At 34.8% G+C, this 26,642-nt stretch overlaps 1 protein-coding gene across 10 annotated transcripts in view; it reads left to right on the top strand.

The window, feature by feature from the left end:
* The window catches only part of PTPRD (protein tyrosine phosphatase receptor type D), a gene marked incomplete at both ends in the record, with an annotated part of 415,865 nt that overhangs the window by 280,346 nt on the left and 108,877 nt on the right, over window positions 1-26,642 (top strand). For 5 of the 10 annotated variants that reach the window (XM_080708743.1, XM_080708735.1, XM_080708737.1 and 2 more), the window contains 3 exons: window positions 1,250-1,410; window positions 12,106-12,218; window positions 23,291-23,388. In XM_080708743.1, coding sequence (XP_080564869.1) covers window positions 1,250-1,410; window positions 12,106-12,218; window positions 23,291-23,388 — 372 coding nt within the window. Of the gene's footprint in view, window positions 1-1,249; window positions 1,411-7,474; window positions 7,490-12,105; window positions 12,219-22,735; window positions 22,778-23,290; window positions 23,389-26,642 lie in introns of all 10 variants that reach the window. The other 5 variants (XM_080708736.1, XM_080708739.1, XM_080708734.1 and 2 more) reach the window with 4 other exon arrangements.

Consider the following 26,642-nt stretch of genomic DNA (forward strand, 5'->3'; position numbering starts at 1 on the left):
TGGTAGAAAATCTGAAAAAAAAAAAAACTTACCTATGATCAGAACTGAATTCAGACAATTAGATTTTGCGAATGAGGCTATAGGACCCAAGGTAGTGTTTGAGTTAGAGGGATGGAGAAGAGGCCAATCAGTGAGTATGGAGTTTGTCTCTACTGCGGTCGTGAAGCAATGAGAAAAGAAAGGACCATAAGAAGAGCAGAGTCAAGAGAATACTTTTATAAAAGTAGGTTAAATATTTCATAAAGTAGATTAAAATAGGACAAAAGAAAATAGACTATTATAGAAACAAAGTTACATTCAGTCCATTCCTTCAAGTAACTTTAATTTTTTAAACGTATAGGTATTATTGACATTTTGTTGGAAACAGAATACCAACCTCAGAGAAGTACCTAATCAAATTAAATAGGAACCACTAAATCTTTTGAAGTACTAAAGTTTTTGTTTTAAATAGCTGTTTCATCAATTCTATACATATTACACCTATAATGTGAATATTGGAATTCCCTTTTGAAGTTGTAGATTTGCCATTGCTTGACCTAAAAACATACGGTACTAAGGAGCACTGGCATAAGCTAATAATTGATTAAGTATTGATTTATTTTTCTCTATAAAATGTGTACCTTTTAACATTGGTCTCTTTAACTGGGCAATGAAGATTGATTATTTCATAATTGAAATACATGGGAACAGAAGTATTTCCATTTCAAAAGGGTTTTTTTGGATTTTTAGAGACTTACCAGTTAAATAACCATCATTTGAAAATCTGCAATTACTCAAAATGTTTTGGATTTCAAAGCATTTGGATTTCAGATGTTTGATGTTTGATTTTTCAACCTGCAGTACCTGGAGGCTGAAACTCTATTGTTTCTACTTATCTTTCCTTTATTACCTAACACATTAGCACATGGTTAATGTTCATTGGACATTTTCTGACTGGTTAATTTTTGATACTTTACACATTTTAAAAGTATCTAATATTCTATATGTAGATTCCACTGAATATACCTATGAAGTAATAAACGCCTTCAAAATGATTTTATTATGAGATGTTTCATTCTGTAAGCAAACTAACAGTACCAAAAAATCTGTTTTCCTTTTATTCCCTCTTTTCTCTTGTATTTCCTTAACACTGTTTAATCCACTTTTTATCAAATTCACTATGTTCTGGGAGTCTTATTCCTTGTAAAGCTAAAGATACAGTTTGGAAAGTCATTATTTAATAACTGAAATAGACTCTGCTTTTCCTCAGAAGATGTATGCAACCAGCCCCTACTCGGACCCCGTTGTGTCAATGGATCTGGATCCCCAGCCCATCACTGATGAAGAGGAAGGCTTGATCTGGGTCGTAGGTCCTGTCCTTGCAGTAGTCTTTATCATCTGCATTGTCATTGCTATCCTTCTTTATAAAAGGTAGGTTTGCTCAAGATTTCTGTCTGGTGCAGCTTTGGGGCTGTCTTGTTCTATGGTCATTATGTGGTTGATTCTTTGAGAATCACTTACTGCAGCCCCAGTGGTAGTTAGATAATCTTTATATGAGAGGTAGAACAAAAGGTAAAGAGCGGGCTATTTGTTTTTGTTCACAGTGTGGTATAAACTTCTGTTGTCCACCATGCATGTACTCTGGTCTCTATTTCCTGCACTGCTTTATACAGGATGAGCACTGTTTATGATATTTAATATTAGTACATTTACAAGTAGATCATTCCATGAAAGTTTTATTTGATTGTTTTAGATGATTAATTATTCATTTCACCATACTTTGAAACAGTATTTTAATCACATATCCATATAATTTCAAAAGTCTAATTTGTACATGTGCTGAAATATTTTCCTGTAGCTATTTCTCAAGATTTAGCAAAAAGTAGCTAAAAAATTAAGGATTAGAAAAGAAACAAAAAAAAAAAAGAGATTAAAGAACAGATTCCCACTTTCATTTATTATTTTATATATTCACTGTTAAATTTTAATTTATGTCCAACAAGGGAGAATGAGAAAGTACCAGTTTTGTATTTTAAAATATATGACCTAAGTCTTTAAACTCCTGATTATCAATCTAATTAGTGTCTTTGACTACAGTTAGAAAGCAGATAATCAATTCATATCTACCAAATCTTATCTGTTCTTCCACTCTTTCAATTCTGTTTCTGCCTTTACTATCTATAAGCCAGATCTCTCATTCCTGAGTCACTTCCCAGTCTATTGGATAGAGGGCATTTATAATTCTTCCCCTAAATTCTTTCTTACTTAAAATTATATGATAAATGTGCAAAATAATTTAAAAATCATGTGATAATACTCTCTTAAACATTCATAATGAATGAATTCTCAATTATCTTCTTTTTATCAAAATTTTCTTTTCTTCCAAACAAAATTTTATTTTTGAAATGCTGCCATAAAGATTTATCTCTCCTCCTTTTAATAAAAATATCTCCTCCCCCTCCCCCCTCCCCCCTCTCTCTGTGTCTTTCTTCCTATTACTGTCCTTCAAAATCAAATGAGAATATCTTCATTTTGATTCTTGCTTACATGATCAACCTGATAATCTTATTTCCGAGAATTCTTTTTTCCACCTATATCACTTCCTTCTGGGGGCTTATATTTATTTTTTCTTCCCACATTCCCTGTTCTACCTATATTTCTGGAATAGGCTTTCTTAGCCTCTTATCTTGACTCTTAAAAACCTTCAAAATAGTTCTTTGAAAATTTTCCCTTATAAGGCTACATTCCATTTATTCCAGTCTGAAGAGAGGGTCAAACAAATAAAATAAAAATGAAAAGAAGTTTGTAACCATAACCCATCAAATTATCTATCCTATTTTATAATTAGAAAGAATGAAAAAAATCTCATCATTATGTTTTCTTCCTGATCACTACCATAATTCAATTATCCATGCCAAAATAGCTGAGAAAGCAAGTGATCAAAGGCAAAAATCTCCTCCTAGTTGATGGCTTGAATCTTTTTATCTATGGGTCTGTGAGACCCATGTCTTATTAGTGTTTTTTCTAAAGAAGGCTGTCACACTTTATCACTTCTCTCCTGTGTAAGAGATAAGGCAGGAAGCAAGTACTACTGACAAGCCCCAGGATAGTCATAGATCCCAAGTCTAAGCAGGAACTGGTACCCTTTTCTGTTTGTGTGCTAAGGAATTGCCAAAAGAAAATGCAACAATTAAAAAAAAACTAGTCAAATTCCAATTATTTGAGGGGAGAAATATCCATTCAAGTGGTCTCATCCTACTGTGGGAGTCAGAACAGGAAACAAGTGCTACTGACAGGAACATTTCTAGACTCTATCACATAACATTTTATGATTATTCAAAATGCAGCCTCACTTTTAAAGTTTTATTTCAGTAGAGTGAACCTACGTCATACCACTCGCTAGAAATCTGTATGATATTTGTGATTCTATTATGCAAATGCAAAAAATACAGGAATTATAGCCCTGATAATTTTTTTATATTATAGCCCTGATAATTTTTTAAAGATTTATTATTACATTTTCTTGCTTCATCTGAATGTGTTTGAAGAAAATGCACTCGTAATTTTTTTTCTAATCCTGCAAAAAGAGGCATCATATTTAAAGGTTTTATGACTCTGTTAAGAGTTGCATTTTAGTGTGTGCATATGTAAGCATCGTCTAATGCAATTGTTGGAAAATGCACACATCCTCGAATACTAAGTATATTTAGCCAACCATCTGAAGTCCTATGAATCGTTTCTGAAATAGAAATGCTTGCTTCAGCAGTAAAGAACATTCCTGACTTGAAATTCAAGTAGACCCAACAATGTCCTTCTTGATTATCATGAAGCAGTTCAAGAGGAAATCTTCTGTACCCAGTGAATAGTGATTTTTATAGCTTGCATTCTAAAGAAAGTTAATTATATAATAAATACTTCATTCCCTATTTTCAATGCTTTTTAGTTTATACATAGGTCATTGATAATGACTCAGAGTTGAAAGTATCTTTACTAATATAACCATAATTATTGATCAAATGTTTCACTTTGTCTATGCCAATAATGCATTGAGAAGGTAGTGAACATCACAAGGTGTTGATTCATATTATATTGATAAGTCCCTTTATCAGTTACACCTGTTTACAAGATACTTGCATTAGAAATAATTCTGTAAATACGAATGTTTTATACATAATATAAAGAAGTATATTTTACCGAGGTGGAGAGTCTCTGGGGAGACTCTGAGACTTCTTCCTGTTAATTAAATGAATATGGAAGTGGCTCACTCTTACCCGTTATCCTGCTAATATGACATTTTTGGTATTTATATACATATAACTCACTAATAATCACTGATAAGACTATCACTGTGGTTTTATGAGGATCCTAGAATACCTTCTGAAACCATCACAGTATGTTTTCCAGGTGCTTATTATTACAGATTTTCTTTGACTGTGATTTTTTTGGGGAAAAATTTGCTCCATATCAGATATGTATCATGATTTTAAAATGAAAATTTCAAAGATAAAGATGTTATCAAAGTTTAGAAAAACACTAAGCTATGTGTCAGGAAACTTGTGTTCAAGTCAAAGACTGGCTACATGTGGCACAAAATCATCCCAACATTTTGAGCCTGGATTTTCTCATTTATAAATTAAGTAAATGGACTGACTCTAATTGGGTTTAATTTTTGGTTTTGGTTTTGGTTAGCTTTTGCTTTTTGTTTTTGGTACTTGGAATTGAACTCAGAGGCATTCTACCTCCAACCTATACCCCTAGTCCTACTTTATTTTTATTTTGAAACTGGATCTCACTTGGTTAATGAATCTCATTACTTGCTGAGGCTGTCCTCAAGCCTGTGATCCTCATATTTCAGACTCTGAAATACAGGGATTACAAGTGTGCACCACCACACCAAGCTTAGTTTTAATAATAATATATTATAATCTGATAACACTAAAAATTAGGCAATAGAGTTAGTACTTTGTTACTTCTGCCTGATATGTGTCTATAAGTGTGTATGTATGTCTGTGTTATGAGTCCAGCCTCCCTTCATCTGTCCACACCTGCAAATTAAAATTTATTAAGCAATTGAAAATTCTTAAATACTGATATACTCTGTGCATTTATTACTCATATAAGACTTTTCAGTCACTAGTTCTAGAACTGACCAAGAAACCTTTATGTAGAAAATAATTTTTAAAAATAAATTATTAACCTCTTTGGAAAAGTATTTTGAAATAGATGAGACATATTTATGATATACTATAGGGAAAAAAATAACGTGTGGATTTGGAGGTTGGAAAAGTATAGGGCACAAGTTAGACAGAATAGCTTTTTTGACTGGCAATAGCCTAGCCTGAGGAGACAGCGTGAAGAGAGTGCATGATTCCCATGGCCATGTGGAGATGCTGGCCTGAGAAGGCCATGAGGGAGATGGGACTGAAATAGAGATTCTAGTTCTTCCTAGCTCCACTCTTGCCTTTGATCCTTTAGTCTTCTTTACTCATATAAACTCTACGTATATTTCCAAGTTGTCAATAAGTAAATACAGTCCAGAATATTTTGAGATGTACACAGCCATACCAACTTCCTCTGGGCAGTGTTGATGGATCCTGCCTCCTGGCACCTGTGAGGCTCCTCCCCTCACTCCCTGTCACTCCTCCTGGTCTAGCCTAACTCTAAATGCCTATTAGAAATGAATTGAGATGATACCCCCAAATCAAAGCTTTCTGATTTCCTTCCTCCTCTCCTCTTCTCTCTTCCAGTTTCAGCTCCTGAGGGCTTCTTTTTCTATCCTCTGAAAGTACTTTCTACTTACCTGTTCTGGAACCTACTGCATTTTTGTAATTGCCCGTTCTCTTGATTCTTTCCTACCACTAAACCATAGATCAAGGAGGACTCGTTGGTCCTCACTGTATCCCTGTGCCAAGTAGGGTGCCTGTAACTGAGCTTTATTGAATATTTTATTTTGTTTAGGTCAAATAGTATTAAACAAACTTAGTTCTCTCCTCTTGTTTAGCTCATTTCTCAACATCACCTTCATCTTGGCTGGCCAGAGTATAATAAAACCCTTGGCCTATGATTTTAAATTTACCAATTCTGAAGGCCTTTCAACTTTGATATTTGCACCAAATATCTGCCCAAATATGTACCAAGGCTGACATTTCATAGAAGAGAATATGATTCGTACGTTAACTATACACTTGTTCACGTGACTCCTTGATCAGCCTTTTGATACATAACTGGTAATTCACTAAGTGCTTCTTTTACATCTAGAGGAGTAAATTTTCGTGCACTTGATTCCTTAATAAAGTCATCCACAAAATGAGCAAGTTAAGCATATATATGTGGATCATTTTTAACCTATCACACTAGGTAAATTACTTTGAAATTAAGAATTAACCAGTAAGTTGCATATCATTTTCATCATTCGCTCTATGTTTGTGTTTGTACAATTTAAGTGTGGATTTTTTTAAAAGAGATAGACAAAAATCTCTCAGCGTGTCAGATATTTCAGCAACATGGGTATATAGTATATTGACATTAAGGATTTAGTACGTTTATTTTTGCAATGGGAGCTCACTAAGTACTTTGATTTTTGCCTCAACGTGAAGATTGTTTGAATTAATTCTATACAGGAAAACATTATAGTCTTCACAAATAATATTGTTACTTAAACTACAACATATTTTCAAAAAGTACCCAGGACCATGAGTCGATGTGTTCATATACAGCAGCACTCCTTGATGAGGAAGATAGCTGTCTTTTCAATGTCTGGTAATACAATGTTTCTGAATTGGCCCTGCTAGATAGCTGGGTCACACTCTATAGATTTATAATGATAACTATTATATTTTCCAAAAATAAAAGTGTATTCAATCCTTTTTCGGAAAAAAGGTTTATGATTGTCTTACTTGTCAATAAGTATTTGAAAAAATCATTTATGCCACTTTCCTACCTTGTGGTTTATTATTCAATTGTGCCAAATTTTTGTGCAGTTCAATGACATTTGTAGACATTCCATATCATTAAAGGAATAGTGTAACTCTTAACTGAAGACTTTATATTTTAAATGAATGAATTTCTTTTATAAAATATTGTATTTTCATCATTAGTTTTCTCATGGCATGGAGAGTTTTCTCATAGCATTTTTATTTTGGAAATCAAATTATATCTCGATCATCAAACACCTCCTGGGATATAATTAACTGTAGCAGTATTTTGGAGGTGATAAATAAAAATGAATACAACCTTAGCAAACACACACACACACACACACACACACACACACACACACACACACTTTTTTCAGAGATGTAAACCTTAGGTCTTCCATTTATTTCATGACTAGGGGACATTAAGTATTTTGATGCTCTGTCATTTCCTGTGTCAGTTACGCATCCTTTCTTGTGAGCACTATTTTTTAAATCTTGGTTGTCATGGTTACTCTTGTTACCATTGGCCAACTAACATTTAGCCTTTCTTTTTCCTTTTTTGCTGCATTAAAATGGAGCAGTAAACCTGACAGGTGAGGAATAGATAACAAACCCCTTCAATGCTCAGTAAGACAAAAAAAATAAAATAAGATACTGATAGACTGGAGGTGAGGGTGGGGGCTGGTTATCAAAGATACTATCTGTCAATTGGAAAAATGGATAAAACTTACATATATGTGATATTTTTATATTAAAATTATTTTGAGGACAATGAATATTTTGTCTAGATGAGGAAAAAAGAAAAGATTATATTTATTTAAGGCCAGATTTAGAAGGTAGTAAAACCAGTCTCTGAGTTTCGTTTGTGATCAAGGTCAAATGCACATTTGTATGTGTTAATGTGTCTGAGAGAGGAAATGTGGGTGTCTCATACGCCTTTTTGTTTATGTTTGTTTTTTTTTACTGAAGATCAATTTTCAAATTGGATCACAGATAGAAAAATACACGCATTTTCACAACGTGCAAATACTGATGGTAGTACCTTAGTGAAAACTATTATTTAATTCACAATTATTGTCTATGTCTTCTAACCTCAATTAATAATAGCAATAATAAGAGTATAATAATAATATAATATATAATAATAATACAATATAATATTAATAGCAATAATAAGAGTAGCTAGAACACACTGTGTACTCATTGAATGATTAGTTCAAAGTACCTTCCAGATTTATACCTATATAAACTTATAGCTATGTAAATTTATACATGTGACAATTCCTAATTAAACTTAAACTAATAAACAGAACTCTAATATCACATGTCTTTCTACTAGCAAAATGTTCCAGTGGTTGTCAGTGTGTGGTCCCTGGACCACAACAGTGACATTATCATTTCCTGGGAACTTGATAGAAATACAAGTTCTTAGTTAGGTTCCACTTGAGAATGACTGTATCAGAAAATTCAGGCATTTTACTAGCAGCCTGTATGTTAACAAGCCCCGTGCCTTGATTTTCATGCACACCCAAGGTTATAAACCATTGTTGCATTAATTTCTCTAAAATCACTGTATATTGGCTAGCAAGGTGTATGATCAGTGAGTGGATCTTAAAGCCTCTGTGAGAATGTGTCTTTTACTAAGGTCACTAGTTGCCTTTTATCCAACAGAAAAATACATGCAAAATAGATATTTTTTCAGCCAAAACCAAAAATACTTTGGGCCCAATTTAATGTACTCAGAGATCTTTTATTATAACACCATCCATGTTTTATTACTGAATCACTGCCTTCTTGTTCTATCAAAATAAGTTGGGCCAAAACATAGACATCATTTTCCAGTCTTCTATTTTTATAAGTGAAGAAATTGAGAAAGTGTATAATTGACACACAGCTAATAGTGGTATTAAAAGATTTGAGATGATGTTCTTACTGGTATCAGAATTGGGAAATGTTTGAACTAATATCTTTGTATATTAATAGTAGATACTTGAAATAAGTATTATTTCTTTCAAAAGCCTATTTCCAGATGTCTGAATATCTTCCATTCAAGGTGAAAAATACGATCTTGCATACAACCTCCCTTTGTTCTTTCATCCTGCCTAAATGGGAGCCATGTGAACATGAAAATAGCCTATCCCTTAGACCAGAGATCAGTGTTAGTATTGCATAGTGCCCACATCCCACACAACCAAGCCTTTTATCATATTAACATCTTATGAAAAATCCTAAGTGTCATGTGACTTTACATCCCCATTTTACTATATAATTCCTATACATGGTAGATCCTTCTCACTCTAAGAAATAAATTTATGTGAGTTTTATCATCTTAACAGAAAAAAGTATGACAAAAAATTTAGAATGTGCTTCTGATCATTGTTCCTTACATTTTTCTTACAGAAAATGAAATTGAGACCAGTTAAAACTTATCAAAAAATGTTATTACTTTTTTTCATGTTGAGTGTGACTTAGACTTTCATATGCCTTTTAATATTTTATGACAGCAAATCAAAATTTCAAAAGCTCCTAATTATTATTGCCAATGATGACCAACACTACTTTTTTAAATCATAGGCATCCTTTCGGTGTTAGAAAATAAGTTATTGTACATAAATGTTTAAAAATAATTTGATGAGAATAGAAATAGCTAGAATCATCCATGTTATGATCATCAAAACAAAACTAAGCAAAAAAAAATTAGACAGCTGGTTTTTCTGGCTGGCTAGGATTTTAGAGATTAAGGCCGTGGGGGTCATTTTATTTGAATATATACAGCAAAAAAAGAAATTACTTATTAAATGTCTAGATACCCCTCCCAGTTCAGTTCGTTATAAATCAGAATTGTAAGTAATTATAATCCTATATGTTGAGTTTTCTAAGACTTATATCTTGACAACAAGACTTGATTTCCAATTTTGCTGGTATAAGAGAAAATGGCTAAATTGCTTTAGAAATTCTTTTCTATAGCTCCAGCTCAGTGTCATTGAGCCCAGCCTCTGGGAAAAAGAAGATAAGAAGGTTGTTTCACAATACCCAAGAGAGTGAGGTAGTTTTCTTGCTCAGATATTTCTAATTCTTGTTTCCACAATCTTGCAAGGATGACAGTAGAGCCATTTTGGAAAGGGAGAGAAATCCAGGTTTTAGTCAGTGGGTCTGGCACATCAGTAAAGAAGTATATCTGTGCCAATTTCTGCGAAAAGACCAAAGCCAGAGACAGGGCACTGATATTATTGAAAGAGAGAAGACCAACAGTGGGTCTCATGTGAGATTGATTGCCTTACCGAACTCAGTGACATTTCATTAACCCATTTCGATTTTGCATCTTTCGTGGTAAAATGAATCTCTGGGTTTGGGAGCAAATACCCGTAGCCCAAATGCAGTGACATTTTCTGTTCTGAAACTCGTCATCATGTCCTTCTTTCACATGGTGTTTCAAACCCCCGCCCTTCTCTTTCTTCTCATTTCTTTCTCACCATCGCTTCTTTTCCTTTCCTTTTCATTTTCCACTCCACATACCTGGAGCTGCCATTACCTTTGGCACATTTCAAAATCACTGTTCACTTCTGATTGGTAGTATGACTTGGCAGTACATTCTGTCCTAAGGCTCTGCCTGACACATTAAGGTAAAGAAAAGGAATACTGAGACAGATTAATTCAAGGTACTTGGAAAGCAAGGTGTCTAATAGGGCTCACACAAGGGAATTCATTTCATGGAGGCTGTTTCGCCGAAGGCACTGCACTTCAACAAATCAAGTGCACATCCCCTTTGCCTCAATTGTCCCTTCATCCCCTGGTTAGTTGTATTTTATACATATGAGCAAAGATAGAAAAAAATACTATTTAATAAGAACCCTTTAGCTGATGATAAAAAACCGGGTTGGCATTGAACGAGAGTCCACTGCCAACACAACACTAATGAGCTGTACCAAAGCCATATGGAAAATAAAGAGGAGTACCTAAACACTCAGAAGCATTCTTGACCCACAATAAGAATGCTCTGGCCTGGAGCAGGGATGATATACTAAGATTATGATGCCAGCTTGGAAATTGCTGGAAACAATATTTGGGGAAAAGCACAGTCTAAAAAAGGCTTCCATTTGCCTAATGAGTTTTTAATCTCCTTCTATCTTCAAGAAGATAGTTATTTGAATAAGAAAAAAATGGATAAAGAAATCTTATGAACATATCTGACATTTATTACTTAGAAAATTGTTCAATTTTTATTATGATAGCTTAGACAAGTATATTTAATAAAGTAGGTAGATATATTTTAAAACAAAGAATTGAATAATCTTGTGAATGATCATATTTATAAACAATCACTATGAATGGTACTTTGAATAATTTTCAGGAGAGCTGGACTATCCATGAAATGAAATTACTTTTTCTCTGGTCATCCTCTAATTGGCTTTCATTAATAAAATATTGGACATAGTTAACAAAACTCTACTGTAAAAAAACTGATACTATTTCCTTACAGTTTGAAAGAGAAAGGGGAAGTTGGTCTTATGTGGTCATAATTTCCCTTGTAGGTATTAGGATAACTTAATATCTTAGAAATGCATTTTTACCTGCTTACTGGGAAAATTCAGGCATCTTAGCTTCCATTTATATATTCTTAAGAAGAGGGAAGAAGTACACATTTAGCTGTTCAGTTTGAAACCAGACAGTTTATCTGTGGAAACAATAATCTTGGTATGGGATACCAGGGGCATCTATTCTATTTTTCATAAATCGAACTGTTAAGAGATAATTGCTGGAAAAAAAAGGTACCAGCATATCTTACCAATACCTCCTTAAAGCCTAAAGGCAAATATGCTGAATTATTCAGTTCTAGAGCTGATGGAGAACTTTGAGATCACCCACTTAAAATTTTGAGATTTATTCTATTTCTCACAAATAGAACTGTTAAGAGATAATTGCTGGGGAAAAAAAGGTACCAGCATATCTTACCAACACCTCCTTAAAGCCTAAAGGCAAATACGCTGAATTATTCAGTTCTAGAGCTGATGGAGAACTTTGAGATCACCCACTTAAAATTTTGACACCTGAAAAATCACTATAGCCAACAGAGAAAAAGTATACTGACTAAGGTCACACAGCTAACTGGTGAAAAAGTTTGAAACTGAAAACTTGAGGGTAGAAGATAATGTGACTCTCTGCTTTAAAAAAAAATCTGTTTCAATTCTTTAATTCTTCAATTTTATAGGAAGAGGGCAGAGTCCGAGTCTAGAAAGAGCAGCATACCGAACAGTAAGGAGGTCCCTTCTCACCATCCAACAGACCCAGTAGAACTGAGGCGCCTTAACTTCCAAACGCCAGGTAAGAGGCTCTCTCCATCTTGTCCTTGTTATAGTTAGTCTTCATGGGAACTTTTCTAGCCCAGTGGATACTATCTCAGGAGATGAATATATCACTTTGTTTTGAGCCATTTTAGTCCTCTTGCTCTTTTAATATTGTTGAGGCTCACCCAAGTGTGAGTGTGAAAGGAAATTAAGTTCTTTGTGAAAATCTAAAGTGGGGTAAGGAAAAGAAAAAAAGTGTAAGCCTCCTTTAAATTTTGGAGTAATAATCTTTATAAGAGTGTCTACCATTTTTATGAACTTAACAGTTTGGAAAGATTGCAGTTTCTCATCTGTGTGAATAAATGGATGAATGTATAAATCATTCATCATATTGAGAAAGCATAGGTATGTTCTGTGTATTTTTATTTGCTTGTGTTTATGATATACTGAAAGCAGGAAGAGGGAGGGAGGAAGAAATTAAGGAGGAAAAGGAAAGAAGAAGAAAAAATATATAATCTATACTAAAATTCAATAACCAATTAGGTTTCTTACTGCAGAGACATATAAAGAGACACATATATGAAAAACATGCTTTTTTCCCCTTAAAATAAAGAACATTAAGTGCTTCAACAGAAGAAAAATACTATTCCTACTCAGGGACATTTTTACAATGTTGTTGATTCAAGCCTAGATCTAGTTTGCTTTCTTTCAACCAAAGTATATCCATACCAAGTGAATTTCAAATAACAGATGACAGAGGGAGCTAAACAGATATAAAACAGTGGCGTTGTCTTTATCCCTTATAATAATGAATAAGGTGAAGAGCTGAACTAAGAAGTCTTTTGGATTAAAATTTGGTTTCAGTAGTGTACCCTAAATTGTTGGCAAGTTTACTTTGAGTCAAGTGAATGTTCTTACTCCCAGCATGAAACACTATACATTTATTAGACTGTATTGTCAATGAATCACCTTGAATTAGAAGTACATGGTTTATTGTGTTTATCTAGTAACTCTTCGAATGAAAGGAATGTTCAGCATTTTCAAACTTTGTTGGTGTATAAAAAATACTAACTTAAATAAGGTTAGACTTTATAAATTTGTTCTTAGAAGGAAAAAAAAATACCTTCAGAGTTGGGGGCATGGTGGGCATGCTTGTAATCCCCATGCTTGGGAGGCTGAGACAGGAGGATCACACAAATTCAAAGCCAGCCTCAGCTACTTAGTGAGGCTCTTCCAAACTTAGTGAGACCCTGTTTCCAAATAAAATATAAAATAGGTCTGAGAGTGTAGCCCAGAGTTAGACGGCCCCTGGTTCCATCACTAGCACCACAAAAAAAAAGAAGTATAAAAGGTGGAAAAATATGCATGTAGCCAAAAATACCTGTATACCTTTTTCAAAAGGCTGATCAGTACAAGCTCTGCATGTATGTATGATTGTTGAATAAATTTGAGTCATCCTTTGGGATCACAGTTTCCCCCAAATGCTCCAAGTCCATTTGACCTCTCTGTGCTCCTCTAGGGCAACTTGATATGAAATAAGTTACTATGATAGATCTTCTTGGTTCACTACATTTTAAAATAGAAACATATTGACCACTTCAGGCTAAAAACAATTTTTTTACTAATAGACCCAGGAAGCTGCACTTTTCACATTGGCCAATTCAATGTATAGAGAACCCAAAAGCCAAAGCAAATGTGTTCAGCATGATTCTATGCATAGTTTGCCTTATCACCAGCAATACATTGTGGACATAGAGAAAATAATCAGGCTCTTCAATAGTGCCATGCTGCTCTGAACTGCTATGTAAAGTATGATTTGTGCTGGAACCAGAAGTCGTTTTCCAGTAGAGGCAGAAGCAGAGTATAAGGTTGAGGGAAAAGAGCCAGTTGGAAGTACAGTCTCTCATCTCCCCCAGAACCAACAGAGAATCCTTCCAGGTTTTAGTGGTAAGCACAAATGGAACTGTGTTACAAGAATTACTAACAGGGCACAAGCGACCATTAGCAAGAGACTAGGAATGCCTTCTACCTCTGTCTTCAAGTACTTCTCACTTTGATGGATACTTTTTCAAAGATGGCAAACTCAAGAATTCTAAGAATTTGTTTTCCTAATGTATGGGTGAATAAATCCATTTATGAAGCAAACACATTAACTTCACATAAGTCACTAGAAAGGAGGATGAATATTATAGTCAAAGTGGCATCAATTGTATTACTAATAGTGTTACAAAATTAGGGTGGGGCTAGAAGTATATAAAAAGGCGTCATTTAATAAAAGGTACACTTATCACCAACTGAATATGGAATAAAATGGGTACAGTGCATAAATAAGGAGAATGGAGATACAGCAGAGGAAGAGAGAAATAATTTTTTTTTTTAGGATCGTAGCATAAGGGCTCACTCAGGAGCCACTGTGCTGTGCCCTCTGGCTGAGATGAGCAGTCCACTTCAACATGATTTGTTAAAATAGTTTCTTTTCCTCCCAAGCTCTGTTATGTGGCCTGCTGTCCTGAAAATCTAACCAGTTTACAAAGGAAGTAGACTCAGCTGCTAATGTGCAGTTCACAGAGATGTGACCACTTGCCTCAGCCAGTATGGATTCCAGCCACTGGCTGTAAATTACCTTAATTACTTGCCAATAGCATAGGAGTAGAAGGTGAAATTGTTAACCAAGTAACCTTCTCAAGCAGTTTCTTCTCTTCTCGTTTCCACAAAATCAAAGGTTTTCCTGGGTGGTAAAATAAAGGGATCCTTTAGTAGATGTTATATAGCAAACAGGTGCTATAATTCTACTTACTATTTGGATTTTAAATTTTTAATATTTCACGGTGTGAAATATGCTTCTAAATGCATCATAAGTATGAATGTCTAATTACTTTTCCTCAAACATGACAACATTTACAAATATTTATTAATGATATGTTTAAGTGGGGAATAAATAATCCACATCTTCAAAAAAATGACTTTAAATTAAATTAGTAACCTGTGATTTATATAGCCAGCTCCTGGCAGGGAACTTGCCTATGAAAGCAAATTTATTTTCACTTCTTACGAGTCTGTTCTGAATGATAAAATGCCAAACAAACATTACCATTTTGAGATTCAAGCAGCCTTTTAGAAGGTAAAGGAACCACATTGCATAGTTCACTGATTGCATAAATTTTATCTTTCAAAAAATATTGTGAATGAAGGAACCATTTACATATTTATTTATTATTGTTAGAGAATCTAAATTTAAGAAGTAAGATTTTTGTCAATTTTGTCCAATGTTCCAAATTTTGTATTAATGATATTCCGAGAGTTTAACAGTGACACAATCACATTTTCATCAGGAATAAGTCAGAATTCTGTCCACCTGTTGCTCAGGTAAGGCACAGAGAAACCCTGTTGTTTTCTGTGTAACCGTCTTTGTAAGGCAGGGGGTAATGTGGATAAAAATCCTTCTAGCAAAATTTGGGATAACTATCAAGTCCTTCTATTAGAGAAACCAAGTATCTGAGCAGATAGAAGTAGCTCTGGTTTTTCCAATTGAAAGCAGGCATCTCTGCTTGTACATGTTGCCTATGAAAGTATAAGTCTGTCTTATTAAGGTTCAGATAGTCGTGTGCAGCCAAGTTGTGTTTGAGAGAACCTAAGCTACCTATTCTCATAAGAGAATATTGGTGTGCATCAGTAAGTTATTGATGATTGGTGTACAGGGTCAGTTAGAACTAACGTGGGAGTCGGGCAGGCACTTGAAGGAGAGTAGAGGAATTTACTAGAATTATTAAATGGATGCTATTTCCCTTGTTTTACTATTGCAGATACTGCTGTAATAGGCAGTATCAAGCTCAGATCTTTTCACATACCATTGTTGCCGTCTCTGCACAGTGCACACCTGGAAGTGTGACTGCAGGGCTCTAGTGTAGGCATATTTACCATCTTGGTGGAGACTGCCAATTGTAGACTTGTAAAAAATACTGTGCAAAATCCTTTGCTGATCATTTGACTTCTCTGTCCTATGACCTCTACAATGGGAGAAAATATCCGAGATAAAATGAATATTATCCAAAGATGATGAAATATAAGGAAACTAAAGTAACTATAGATATTTTTTTACATTTCTACTTTTTCCAACAAAGAAAATTTGAAAGTTCGGCATTTTAGATAAATATACTTTCCCCTGTACAAAGAAAGGTGAGAGGGAATGTGGCTGAAAGCCCTGGGTGGTGTACTAGCACCCACAAAAGCTATGCCCACTCTGTGGGAACCTACAGGGTCTCTTGCCCCTGCTTAGGCCTCCTTCCCCCCAAAAGACCTTCAAACAAAAAGAAAGCTATATTAGCCAGGTGTGGTGGCGCACACTTGTAATCCTAGCATTTGGGAGACCGAGACAGGAGGATTGCGGTTTGGGGACAGCCTCACCTACTTAGTAAGGCCCTTTGCAACTCAGTGAGACCCTGTTAAAAAAAAAAAAAAAGAATAAGCTGAGCCTGGTGGCACACACTTAGTAATCCCCCATGCTTAGGAGGCTGAGACAGGAGGATTGTATAGGTTCAAAGCCAGCCTCAGCTACTTAGGCTCTTAGCAACTTAAGTGAGACCCTGTTTCCAAATAAAATATAAAATATTTCAGAGGTAGAAAGCTCCTGGGTTCCATCCCAGTACCACAAAAATAAATAAGTAAATAAATAAATGAAAAATAGGGCTGGTGTGTAGCTCGGAGGTAGAATGCCCCTGAATTCCACCCCCAGTACCACAAAAAATAAAATAAATTAATTAATAAATTAATAAATAAATAAAATTACAGTGTTTGTACTTATACCATTTTGAAAAAGAGATTTAAAAATTGGTAATCAGCCACGCGTGGTGGTGCACGCTTGTAATCCCTGGGCTTGGGAGGTGGAGAAAGGAGGATCGCGCAGGTTCGAAGCCAGCCTCGCTGGCTTAAGAGACCCTGTTTCCAAATAAAAATATAAAATAGGTCTTGGAATATAGCCCAGAGAAGGGTTTCCAGGAACCCCAATACCACCAAAAAAAAAAAAAAACATTGGTAATCAAAGTTCACAACATAAAGGCCTTGTTTCATTCAGTGGGTGACCTTAATATGTTTTGCCCTAAAGCATACATGGATGATAGGTGATTGATGGACTGTATAAAACACAAATAAACTCATAAAAAGTTAACATATCAGAAATAGTGGTATGCCCCTGGGTTCCATCCCCAGTACCACAGAAATAAAGAAAAAAAAGAAATAGTGATATAGTGGTATTAGCAACAGTGTCCGCACAACAGCTGGATTGGCCTAGGAAGCTTCTGGGGTATCTCCTCTGATCAGATGGTCCTATCAATTGGATCAGTGAGAACAAGATCCATCTTTATATGTACTTTCTTATCTTCATATTTAGTTTAAAATATAAGCAATGTAGGCAAACAACCTAGATGAAGAATACCAGATGTATTCTTTTTATTTTGTATTTTGAAAACCCTGATTCATTGAATCAAATGGTCAATTTCTTATATAAAAGGACACACTTCAAATTCTGCATTTTGAGAAATCCTATATAAAACAAATATTAATTAAGCCATTCAGTGCTTACTTGAGAAAGCATTCTTAGATAATTTCACTTAATGATATTCCTAATCATGGCAATTTGGGTTATGTCAAATTGTCATTATTGTTTTACTAAGAAGCAATTATACCTTTCAAATAAATGTTTTCTTTACCATTAATTTATTATTAATTTATAAACATAGCAGAGTATGGTTTATATCTCTCTCATGGCATCCAAAGTAGTACAGGAATTATGTTAAAAATGCAACAAATCTTTAGTGAGCTAAGTTTCTATGACCATTAAATCAGTTAAGTATACTTTTGACAAAGTTATGGCCATAGATTTGATAATCAGATTAGCTTTTTCTTAGCCCATGACAATAAACTGTTCTCTGGTTATTATCACACATGTTGGAAAGGTCATTTAAAAGATTATAAGAGTTCTTATTAGTGACCTTAAGAGCTGTGATTAATAAAATCATTACAAAATTTTTTAACTATATATATTGTATAAAGTGCTTAAAGTGATATAAACAACATAAAATGACTGTTAATGCAAGTTTGAAAAATTTTGGAAACAAAGCAAGTATAAGTTAAATATTTTTTATCCAAAATGCTTGGGACCAAGAAATATTTTGGATTTGGAAATTTTGGGGGTATATTTATTTGCATATACATACTGAGATGTCTTAGAAAGAGGACCCAATCTCAGTGTAAAATTTATATCTATTTATTTATATCTAAAGTAGATATAAGATACTTCTTACATCTACTTTATTCACATAGCATCGTTATAGCAAGTGTTAAAATCAGGCTGGAGCTGAATTAGCTTCTTTTACCAGAAGTTTTTCATGTCTTCACCAGCCATAAAGATGACTCTGACAGTGAGCCTAAGCAATGAGTGTTAGTTGCCATTTATCTCATGCTTGTTGGTACTTTTTGCAAAAGTAGAGAAGCAAAAGACAGCAAAAGTCTGTTCCTTGCAAAGAAATAGTTATGAGTACGTTTCTTTGTAAAAGTACTTACTGTACATCGTTGGTATTTGCACTACCAGGCTGATCCCATCAGCCATTTGACCCTGCCTCTGCTTTAAAATAATCAAAATCATTCTAGAAATAGACCAATAGAAAGATACCCAAAAAACACAGTTTGGGTTCTTTACCATCAGTATTACCATACACATAACATCTAACTTTTCTAGACTTAATTGTCCTCTTCTATAAATGAAAAAGTTGAAGTAAATAATCTCTAAGATACCTCATAAGTTAAAATAGCATAATTTTAATTTTTTGCTTCTTATAAAGAAGACACCCTGACATTATTGTCACAAACATGAACCCTGTTGAAAGTAACCACCATGTCTTTCTCTCCACCGTAAGGCAGATTTCAGTGACTGCAGCTGTCATTTTTCATGTTGACACTGTATATTGTGGATATCATAGTTTCCGTCTGAAAAATCTGCTGGGATTCACTGTGTGCCTTTAAAATGCATTTGTGTCGTACATCCATAGCTTTGAATTGATGAGGCCATGACACCAGCAAGTCCTCATCAGTTGTTAGCTGTGCTTCCAGTTCTTTGCTACTAATAATAGCCAAAGGACTAACACTTGCTAATGTGGAGTCAGATGGGATTCAAGGATATCGTCAGGAGAAAATTCATCTCATTCTTATAAATCCTGATATGATTTTTGAATAGGAAAAAAAAAGTAATAAATGGAGTTACAGGCTTCCCCTGTGCCCCCATCATGAATTCTCATAGGATTGAAAGGCATTGCTAGGGAACCTTAAAAATATCAGTGTTTGGCTTCCACACTCAGAAATTCTGAAGTAATTTTGTCTGGTGTGGGGCCTGCAACAAAGGAATTTTATAGCATCTCAGATTCAAATCTGAAATACTTTTTCCAATTAAGACAAAAAACAAAAACTTTGGCTTATAGACTATGAAAAATGGGCAGGTGGCCAGACAAGACTGAAAAGACACTACTTAGTATTGTCATCTTCTTTATATCTACTATTCCATTCAGAATACAATTTACTTCATTATATAAATTTTTCTTAACATTGGGCAATGGAAAAATTTCTGGAAAAATATATAATATTATTTGAGAGTTGGGTATGGTGGTGCACACTTGTAATCCCAGCATTTGGGAGGCTGAGACAGGAGAATTGCAGGTCTCAGACAGCCTCAGCTACTTAGTGAGGCCCTTTGCAAGTTAGTGGGACCCTGTTTCAAAATAAAGAATAAAAAATAGGGCTGATGGTGTTGCTTGGAGGTAAAATGCCCCTGGGTTTCATCCCTAGTACTGTAAAAAAAATAAATATAAAAAGGTATATAACATTATTTGAAAATAAATCATTGCTGCTGATTGTTTTCTGATATGAACAAAAGGGTTTCAGGTTTTCTTTTCCAAGGATTATTATTTAACATAAGTTTTATGTTGCTATTCAAACTTTTCAAATACATAATATGACATCATAATCTGTGATATATATTTTAGCTTGCTAAAGAAATGTCATAAAACTTATTTGAAAGAGTAAAACCTCAACTGCATAATAGTTTTCTGTTTTATAAAAGTGTTGCCCACTCCTCAGTAAAAAGTTGAACTAGCGCCAGGCGTGGTGTCACACGCTTGTAATTCCCGTACTTGGGAGGTGGAGACAGGAGGATTTCACTGGTTTGAAGCCAGCCTCGCTGGCTTAAGAGACCCTGTTTTGAAAAAAATAAATATACATATACATATACATATACATATATGTATATACATGTATATGTATATGTATATGTATATGTATATGTATATGTATATGTATATTAGGTCTGGGGGTGTAGCCCGGAGGTAGAAGGGTTTGCAGGAAACCCAGTACCACCAAAAAAAAAAAAAATTACAATAATTTTTAGAACTCATACATATGAACCACATCAAACATACCCTCTCTGTTTGGGAAACCTATCTGTATGTTACAGAAACCTGAAGATAGACTTCCCACAGAATAACTTCAGAATCTACCTTCTATTTTATTTTATAGATGAAGAAATTGATTTTAATTAACAATTAGTTGATTTCAGTTAACAAGTAATCTGTCCTTCTTAGTAGATGGCACCAGAAATAGAATCATGTTTGATATTATAGACTAGGATTCCTTCTTCAATGCCATTCAATCCCTACAAGTTTGCTCCTTTTCTCTGTAACATCCATTCCACCAGCTTTACTTGTTCTAGAAACTTAGGGCGATGTGGTACATACTTAACAAACCTCAAACATTGATTACTTAATGCTGTGGGACCTTTGCATGCAATGTATATTTTGATTTAGAAAGTCAGCACAGACTTGCTTGGATTTCTCTGTAATTAGCTTACAAAGTAATACTTTCAGACCATGTGCCAATGCATGCCCAGAGTAAATAGGTTGATCACATTTTTGGTTATTTATTATGGTTTTCTACTGCTGTTATACTAATATTTTTCCCATCTCCAACTGGCTTTACTTTTTGCAGCTTTGAGCAGTAATTCAGTCCCCTACGCCTCCCTGATTGGCTCTGTGTCCTCCCTCTCTAGCCAAACCACCACTCAGTCCATATATGATAATAACTCTCTCCCACGATTCGCTCGAAAAGGTCTAAACATCTTTGTCTCTATTATTTTTTCTGTTAAAGCACTGTAATGATGTCCACATCAATTCATTTTCATTTCCAGACAATCCTAAAGTCTCTTGTGCCTTTATATTTCCATTCTTTTCTGGGGAGCTCCTCATCTGGATAAGATCATCTTAATTATCAGATCACTGTCACCCACATACTCCCTCCACAAAATGTAAATTAATTCAATTCTACCATCTATACAGGAAATTTTTGGAAAGGGCCCCAGCATTTTGGTCCAAGAGCATAGTTATATCAACAACAAAGAGTTTCTATTTCTAACCAGTTCATTTTTATAGGATCTCCACTAAGACTTTAGCTGAGTGGAAACAGACCTTCACAGCCACGAATACTAAACTACCACACATGATAAATGATAGTCTTGAAGAAGCAAAGTAACTTTTTACTTAATTTACCAGAACCATTGATAATTTGGCATTTGAGATGAAGGGATTTGCTGAGTGACATTCAATCATGGCACAATTTCTAAAATGCCCATAAAGTGGCCATATGTCATGATGACTTAATGGTCATCTTCCATAGCCCAACACCCTCCAAAGGTGGTAAGCACAACAGAACATCAACATGGCTTCCAGTTTGAGACCCTCCCTTGTGGATTTTCTCCTCCAGAGGCTTTCCTAAGGGCATGCCGGTTCAAGTTTTTCTAGCCAGCTGCAATTGTGACTCTTAAGACATGAGTCAGCTATGATTTCTCTTAGTACTTTTGCAAAATCCATCAGATTGAAACAAAATGTAAATCATATGGAAAGTGAGAGAATATCAGAAAGACACAAGGATCACCAAAATTCAATTAAATTAATGTATCATCAGCTGGCCAACTGAACTAAGATGCATGAGCCTCTGTCTCTGCTGTCCTTGGTTTTTCACTCTCTTTCCCTCCTCCTTTCACTGTGTGCTCACTTCTGAATCCATTTCCCATCAGTGGACAAAGATGTTTACACCTGAAGTAGATTGTAGGCTTTCTAGGGGTTGAATAATGGGATCTGGGGCAAAATACCAGGAAGTTATTAGTGTGGCCATTTGTAAATGTCCAGGAGAAGGCTACAGCCCCAACCTCTACAGTCTACTACTCGTGGAAGCATTTTTGAAGTTCAGTCTGGTGTCTGCTGTGTCATCTGTGATTATCATGAATGAGCTGTGGTGCATGTCATTTTTTTTGCATCCATGTTTGCATGTCAGTGTCAGTCACCTCCAGGTATGTGAAATACTAAAGCAGTCTTAATCTGGTCACAGTGTATGGTGAAACCTGCAAAAATTTGCAACATTTTTATTAGTCCTTCTCAAAAGTATATCAGGCCAGGCTGTCCATTTCATTTTTTTTAACAAATTCATTCTATTTTATTTACACCATCATTTCCTTTGCAGGTTCAGATGATCCCGGTTACCCTGGTAACCTTCATTCTTCAAGTTAGTTTTCCTTGATTATGCATAAGTCACTTTATGTTTCCTATCAGAACTACTACTCTTTCCCTTTTAGGCCTTTCTCCGTGTCTGTTTTCTTAGTTCACTTTACACCATTTAATTCCACACAATTTCCATTTCACACAGTGCAGGAGAAGGAGTTTGAAATGACATAACAGTCATTACTCAAAGCAGAAGTTGACATTCAAGCCTGACTCAGTTTTCTCTGCTATCTAACCTCATTGATTCATAGCACAATAATGCTTTCTTTTACAATAGGAGTGGTAGTTTGGGGATTATGCTTGGTGACTTTTCTATTTGGCTACAAAATCCATCCTTCCAGAGCATGTCCTGCTTTGAGTAACCAAACTATCTGCCTGCTTCCTCACCTAAAACATCTTTACTACTCACATATTTTTAGGCCATTTCTAACCACAGTATTTTCTATATTTTGGTAGAATTAACATTATTTTTATATGTGTTCAAATGTGTTTCTTTTCTCCTTTTTTTTAAAAATAGGTATGGCTAGCCATCCTCCAATACCCATCTTGGAACTTGCAGATCACATTGAAAGATTGAAAGCAAATGATAACTTGAAGTTTTCCCAGGAATATGAGGTAAGTCACTATGTTTTAACTTTAAAGTACTTTCTAGAGTTGCTGCTCATCTTTTTGTGTTTGGTGATATCTTAAAAATTATCAAAAAGTAAAATGTGTGTGTTTTGTTGTCGTCGTTGTTGTTTAAATATGACTTTGAATCTTATATGAAAAGGTCTAATGAATAGCCAACTTAAAAGTTTTTGTGCAGTCAATATAGTAGTTGCATTTTTAAAGGTTATTTTACATTGTTCACAGAAACCTAATGAGATTGATCTATCTTTTTTGGTTTAAGTTCATGAAATATTCTGAATTGATAAGCTTCCCAGTCTACAAAATGGATGCCTAATACTTTGATTTGTGGTAGGAATTCTTACTGGAAAAAAAGGTTACAAGGAATAAGTAGATTTCTTGGTATTATTTATTTCCATGGCCAGAAAACTCTGTCATTATTGAAAACATATACATGATTTTGTCCTTCCATCTAAAATAATACTAGTAGTACTAGTACGATCCTGATATATTTCCAGAAAGTCACTTATTTCTGAAAGAACAATGAATTGAATATTGTTTTAAAATATAAGAGTCCTTAAAGACTGTCTGAATTCTTGATGGAGGTAAATGGAGAGCTCACACACTTATGTGTATGTGTGTTGTGCCATTTGTTAAGAAAAAGGTTGCAAAACTGGATAAAAAATTAGCATATATGATATTCCACAGCAACATAGACCAATTGTGAAGCCAATTTATGAATTATTGATCACCAGACTTTTATTATTCTTGTAGCTCAAGTTTAACATAGCATATGATGAAAATGTATCCTGGTATGGTGGTGCATGCCTGTATTCCCAGTACTTGGGAGGCTAAGATAGGAAGATGATAGGTTTAAGGCGAGCCTTAACAACTTATAGCAAGGCAGGCCAGCCTCATTAACTTATACCAGGCTTTCTACAACTTAATGAGACCCCCATTTCAAGGTAAAATGGCCCTGGGTAGAATGCTCTGGTTCAATCCCCAGTACCAAAAAAAAAAAAAAAAGTCAAGTCTTTTAATGTACCAAGCAAGGAACAGTTACAGGGTACCTGAGATGCCCAAATTCCACAGTGAAGATTTTCTGATTTACTTAATGGAAATTACAAAAAAAAAAAAAAAAAAAAAACAAAACCCTCCCACTTAACCTCCTTGGTCCCTGTGGTATCAGCCTCAAATGGGGCAGCTGTACTAGGTCTCCCTGTCCAGGCCTGCTCTAGCATTCTACGCTGTCATCTGCCTCTAAGAAGAAGCTCAATTCAGGGGGGTAAAGGGGTATCAAATATACAAAATACCATGTAAAGTATATGAAGCAGCAGGACCTATGATAATTTGAATACTATCTGAATAATCCATATTTCTTTTCTAAATTATTTAGCTCTCCTAATGTTAATTATTTATTACTGTGCTTGATAAGCAAAATATGCCCGTAAAAGCCACCTCCATTCTTAGGGTTTTTTTTTTTTCAATAAGAATGTTCCAATGTATATGTCAACTATCTAGTAAAAGATAAAGGAGGATTCTTGTTTTTACTTATTTTTTTCTGGCTTATCAGTTAAGCTATTTTTTTTTCTCTCTTCTACTTCCTTCATTCAGGAGCCCATTTCCATCTTAGGGAAATTCCCATTGGATTGTGGGTTGTCTTTTGAATGCTCTATTTCTTATTTCTTTCCTGCTTTTCTTCTAGATCATAATGGCTCTTTTTAAATTATGCAGTAGCCTTTAAAACAGTTTTCTAGTTTTTAGTCTGAGGTTTTGGGATGCAAATTGAGTCCTGGCAGCGTAAACAAGGTAAATGATGAATACCCCTAGGGCAACATAAAAAACTCATAGTTAAGTATCAGTGTTCACAAGCCAGAAATATTTCACCATTTCAACCTGTTCCTCAGTGGTATCATGATTATTATTTTGCTGTGTGATATTTTCCTCATAGCCCTGCTTTAGTTCTTTATTTGCAATTATGAGTAATATAATGGGTCACAAAAGATAAAAAAAAAACATGATAGCTGAACCAATTAATAAGTCATTATTTCACTCTCCACAAATATAACTTTAAACCATTGGCAATAGTATTTACATCACCCAGGCAATCTCAGTTGTAGCCATTGAATGCAATAACTAGCCTTCTTTAAATGTGAAATTTCTGAAGAAATGCTACATGTAAAGCCATTCTAATAATCCTCATTTAGCCTTTAGAACAGAAGGGCTCCTCCAAAGTAGTTATGAACTACATGCTGGCAGTGCTTCCATTAACAACTCCTCCAGCCATTGCTATGGTAGCTACACTAGGTCTTTACCATTCATCATGAGAATGGTTTGTGATTAAAGCTCCCTGGGCATGAATCGACTCTACTGTGCCTTAACAGCCATGAAGGAGATATTTAAGGGTTGTACTCATCTGTGATAATAGGATTAAGACCTTTGTATAATATTTCAGAACAACACTTAGGGGAAATTTTTCTTATTATCTTCCATATAAATTTGAATGCATTTTAACTGGCTTGGAGTGAAGAAAATAGAGAAAAGAAAATTCACTTTACTTTCAAATACCTAATTATTTGGGCACAATCACTATGAATTAGTGTTTACCGAGACCTCTTATGATGTATGAAGCTAAATTCATTACTCTAATTCCAAGAATAAAGCAGAGGGTAAAGGCATAAGAGCTCTTTGCACCAATTCTGAGGTCAGCATAGGAGAAAGTAGATAAAATTGCAGTACAGGATAATTAGGTCATGTAAGAGACCTCCTTCATGCAAAGGCAGACAGACCTCATCATTGAATCCAGTGACTGCTAGAAGGAGTCTGAGAAATTAGTATAACTCATCTGTGAAGTTCTTTATGAGCACTTTAGGTTTTCATTTCCTGATATGAGACCGAAAACTCCTACTATAATTTAAGTAACAATTTGAGAAAGGCATCGAGAAAAAAGAGAATAGAGTCTTCCCCCACCCCCTAAAGTTGGGGTGGCTGTCAAAGTCAATGTACTAGGCTGGTAAAACTTTAGATCAGAATTATATGTGCAGATTTAGCTAGAAAAAATCTTAGGCTAATGCTTCAGCCTAAGAACAAGTAACTTTGCTCCAGGTACTATGAAGGCTTCAATTAGAAAATGTCACTGCTTTAGGGTACTGCATTAAAGTGCATGCCCCCACCTCAGTCTTCATTTTGCCACTTTCTATGAAGACAAATTGATTACTATATTTGAGATTCAATTTACAGCATGGATCATCACTGTCATCATC

Source organism: Muscardinus avellanarius (genome assembly GCF_963383645.1).
Source record: "Muscardinus avellanarius genome assembly, chromosome: 13".
In the NCBI taxonomy this organism is placed as follows: Eukaryota; Metazoa; Chordata; class Mammalia; order Rodentia; family Gliridae; genus Muscardinus; species Muscardinus avellanarius.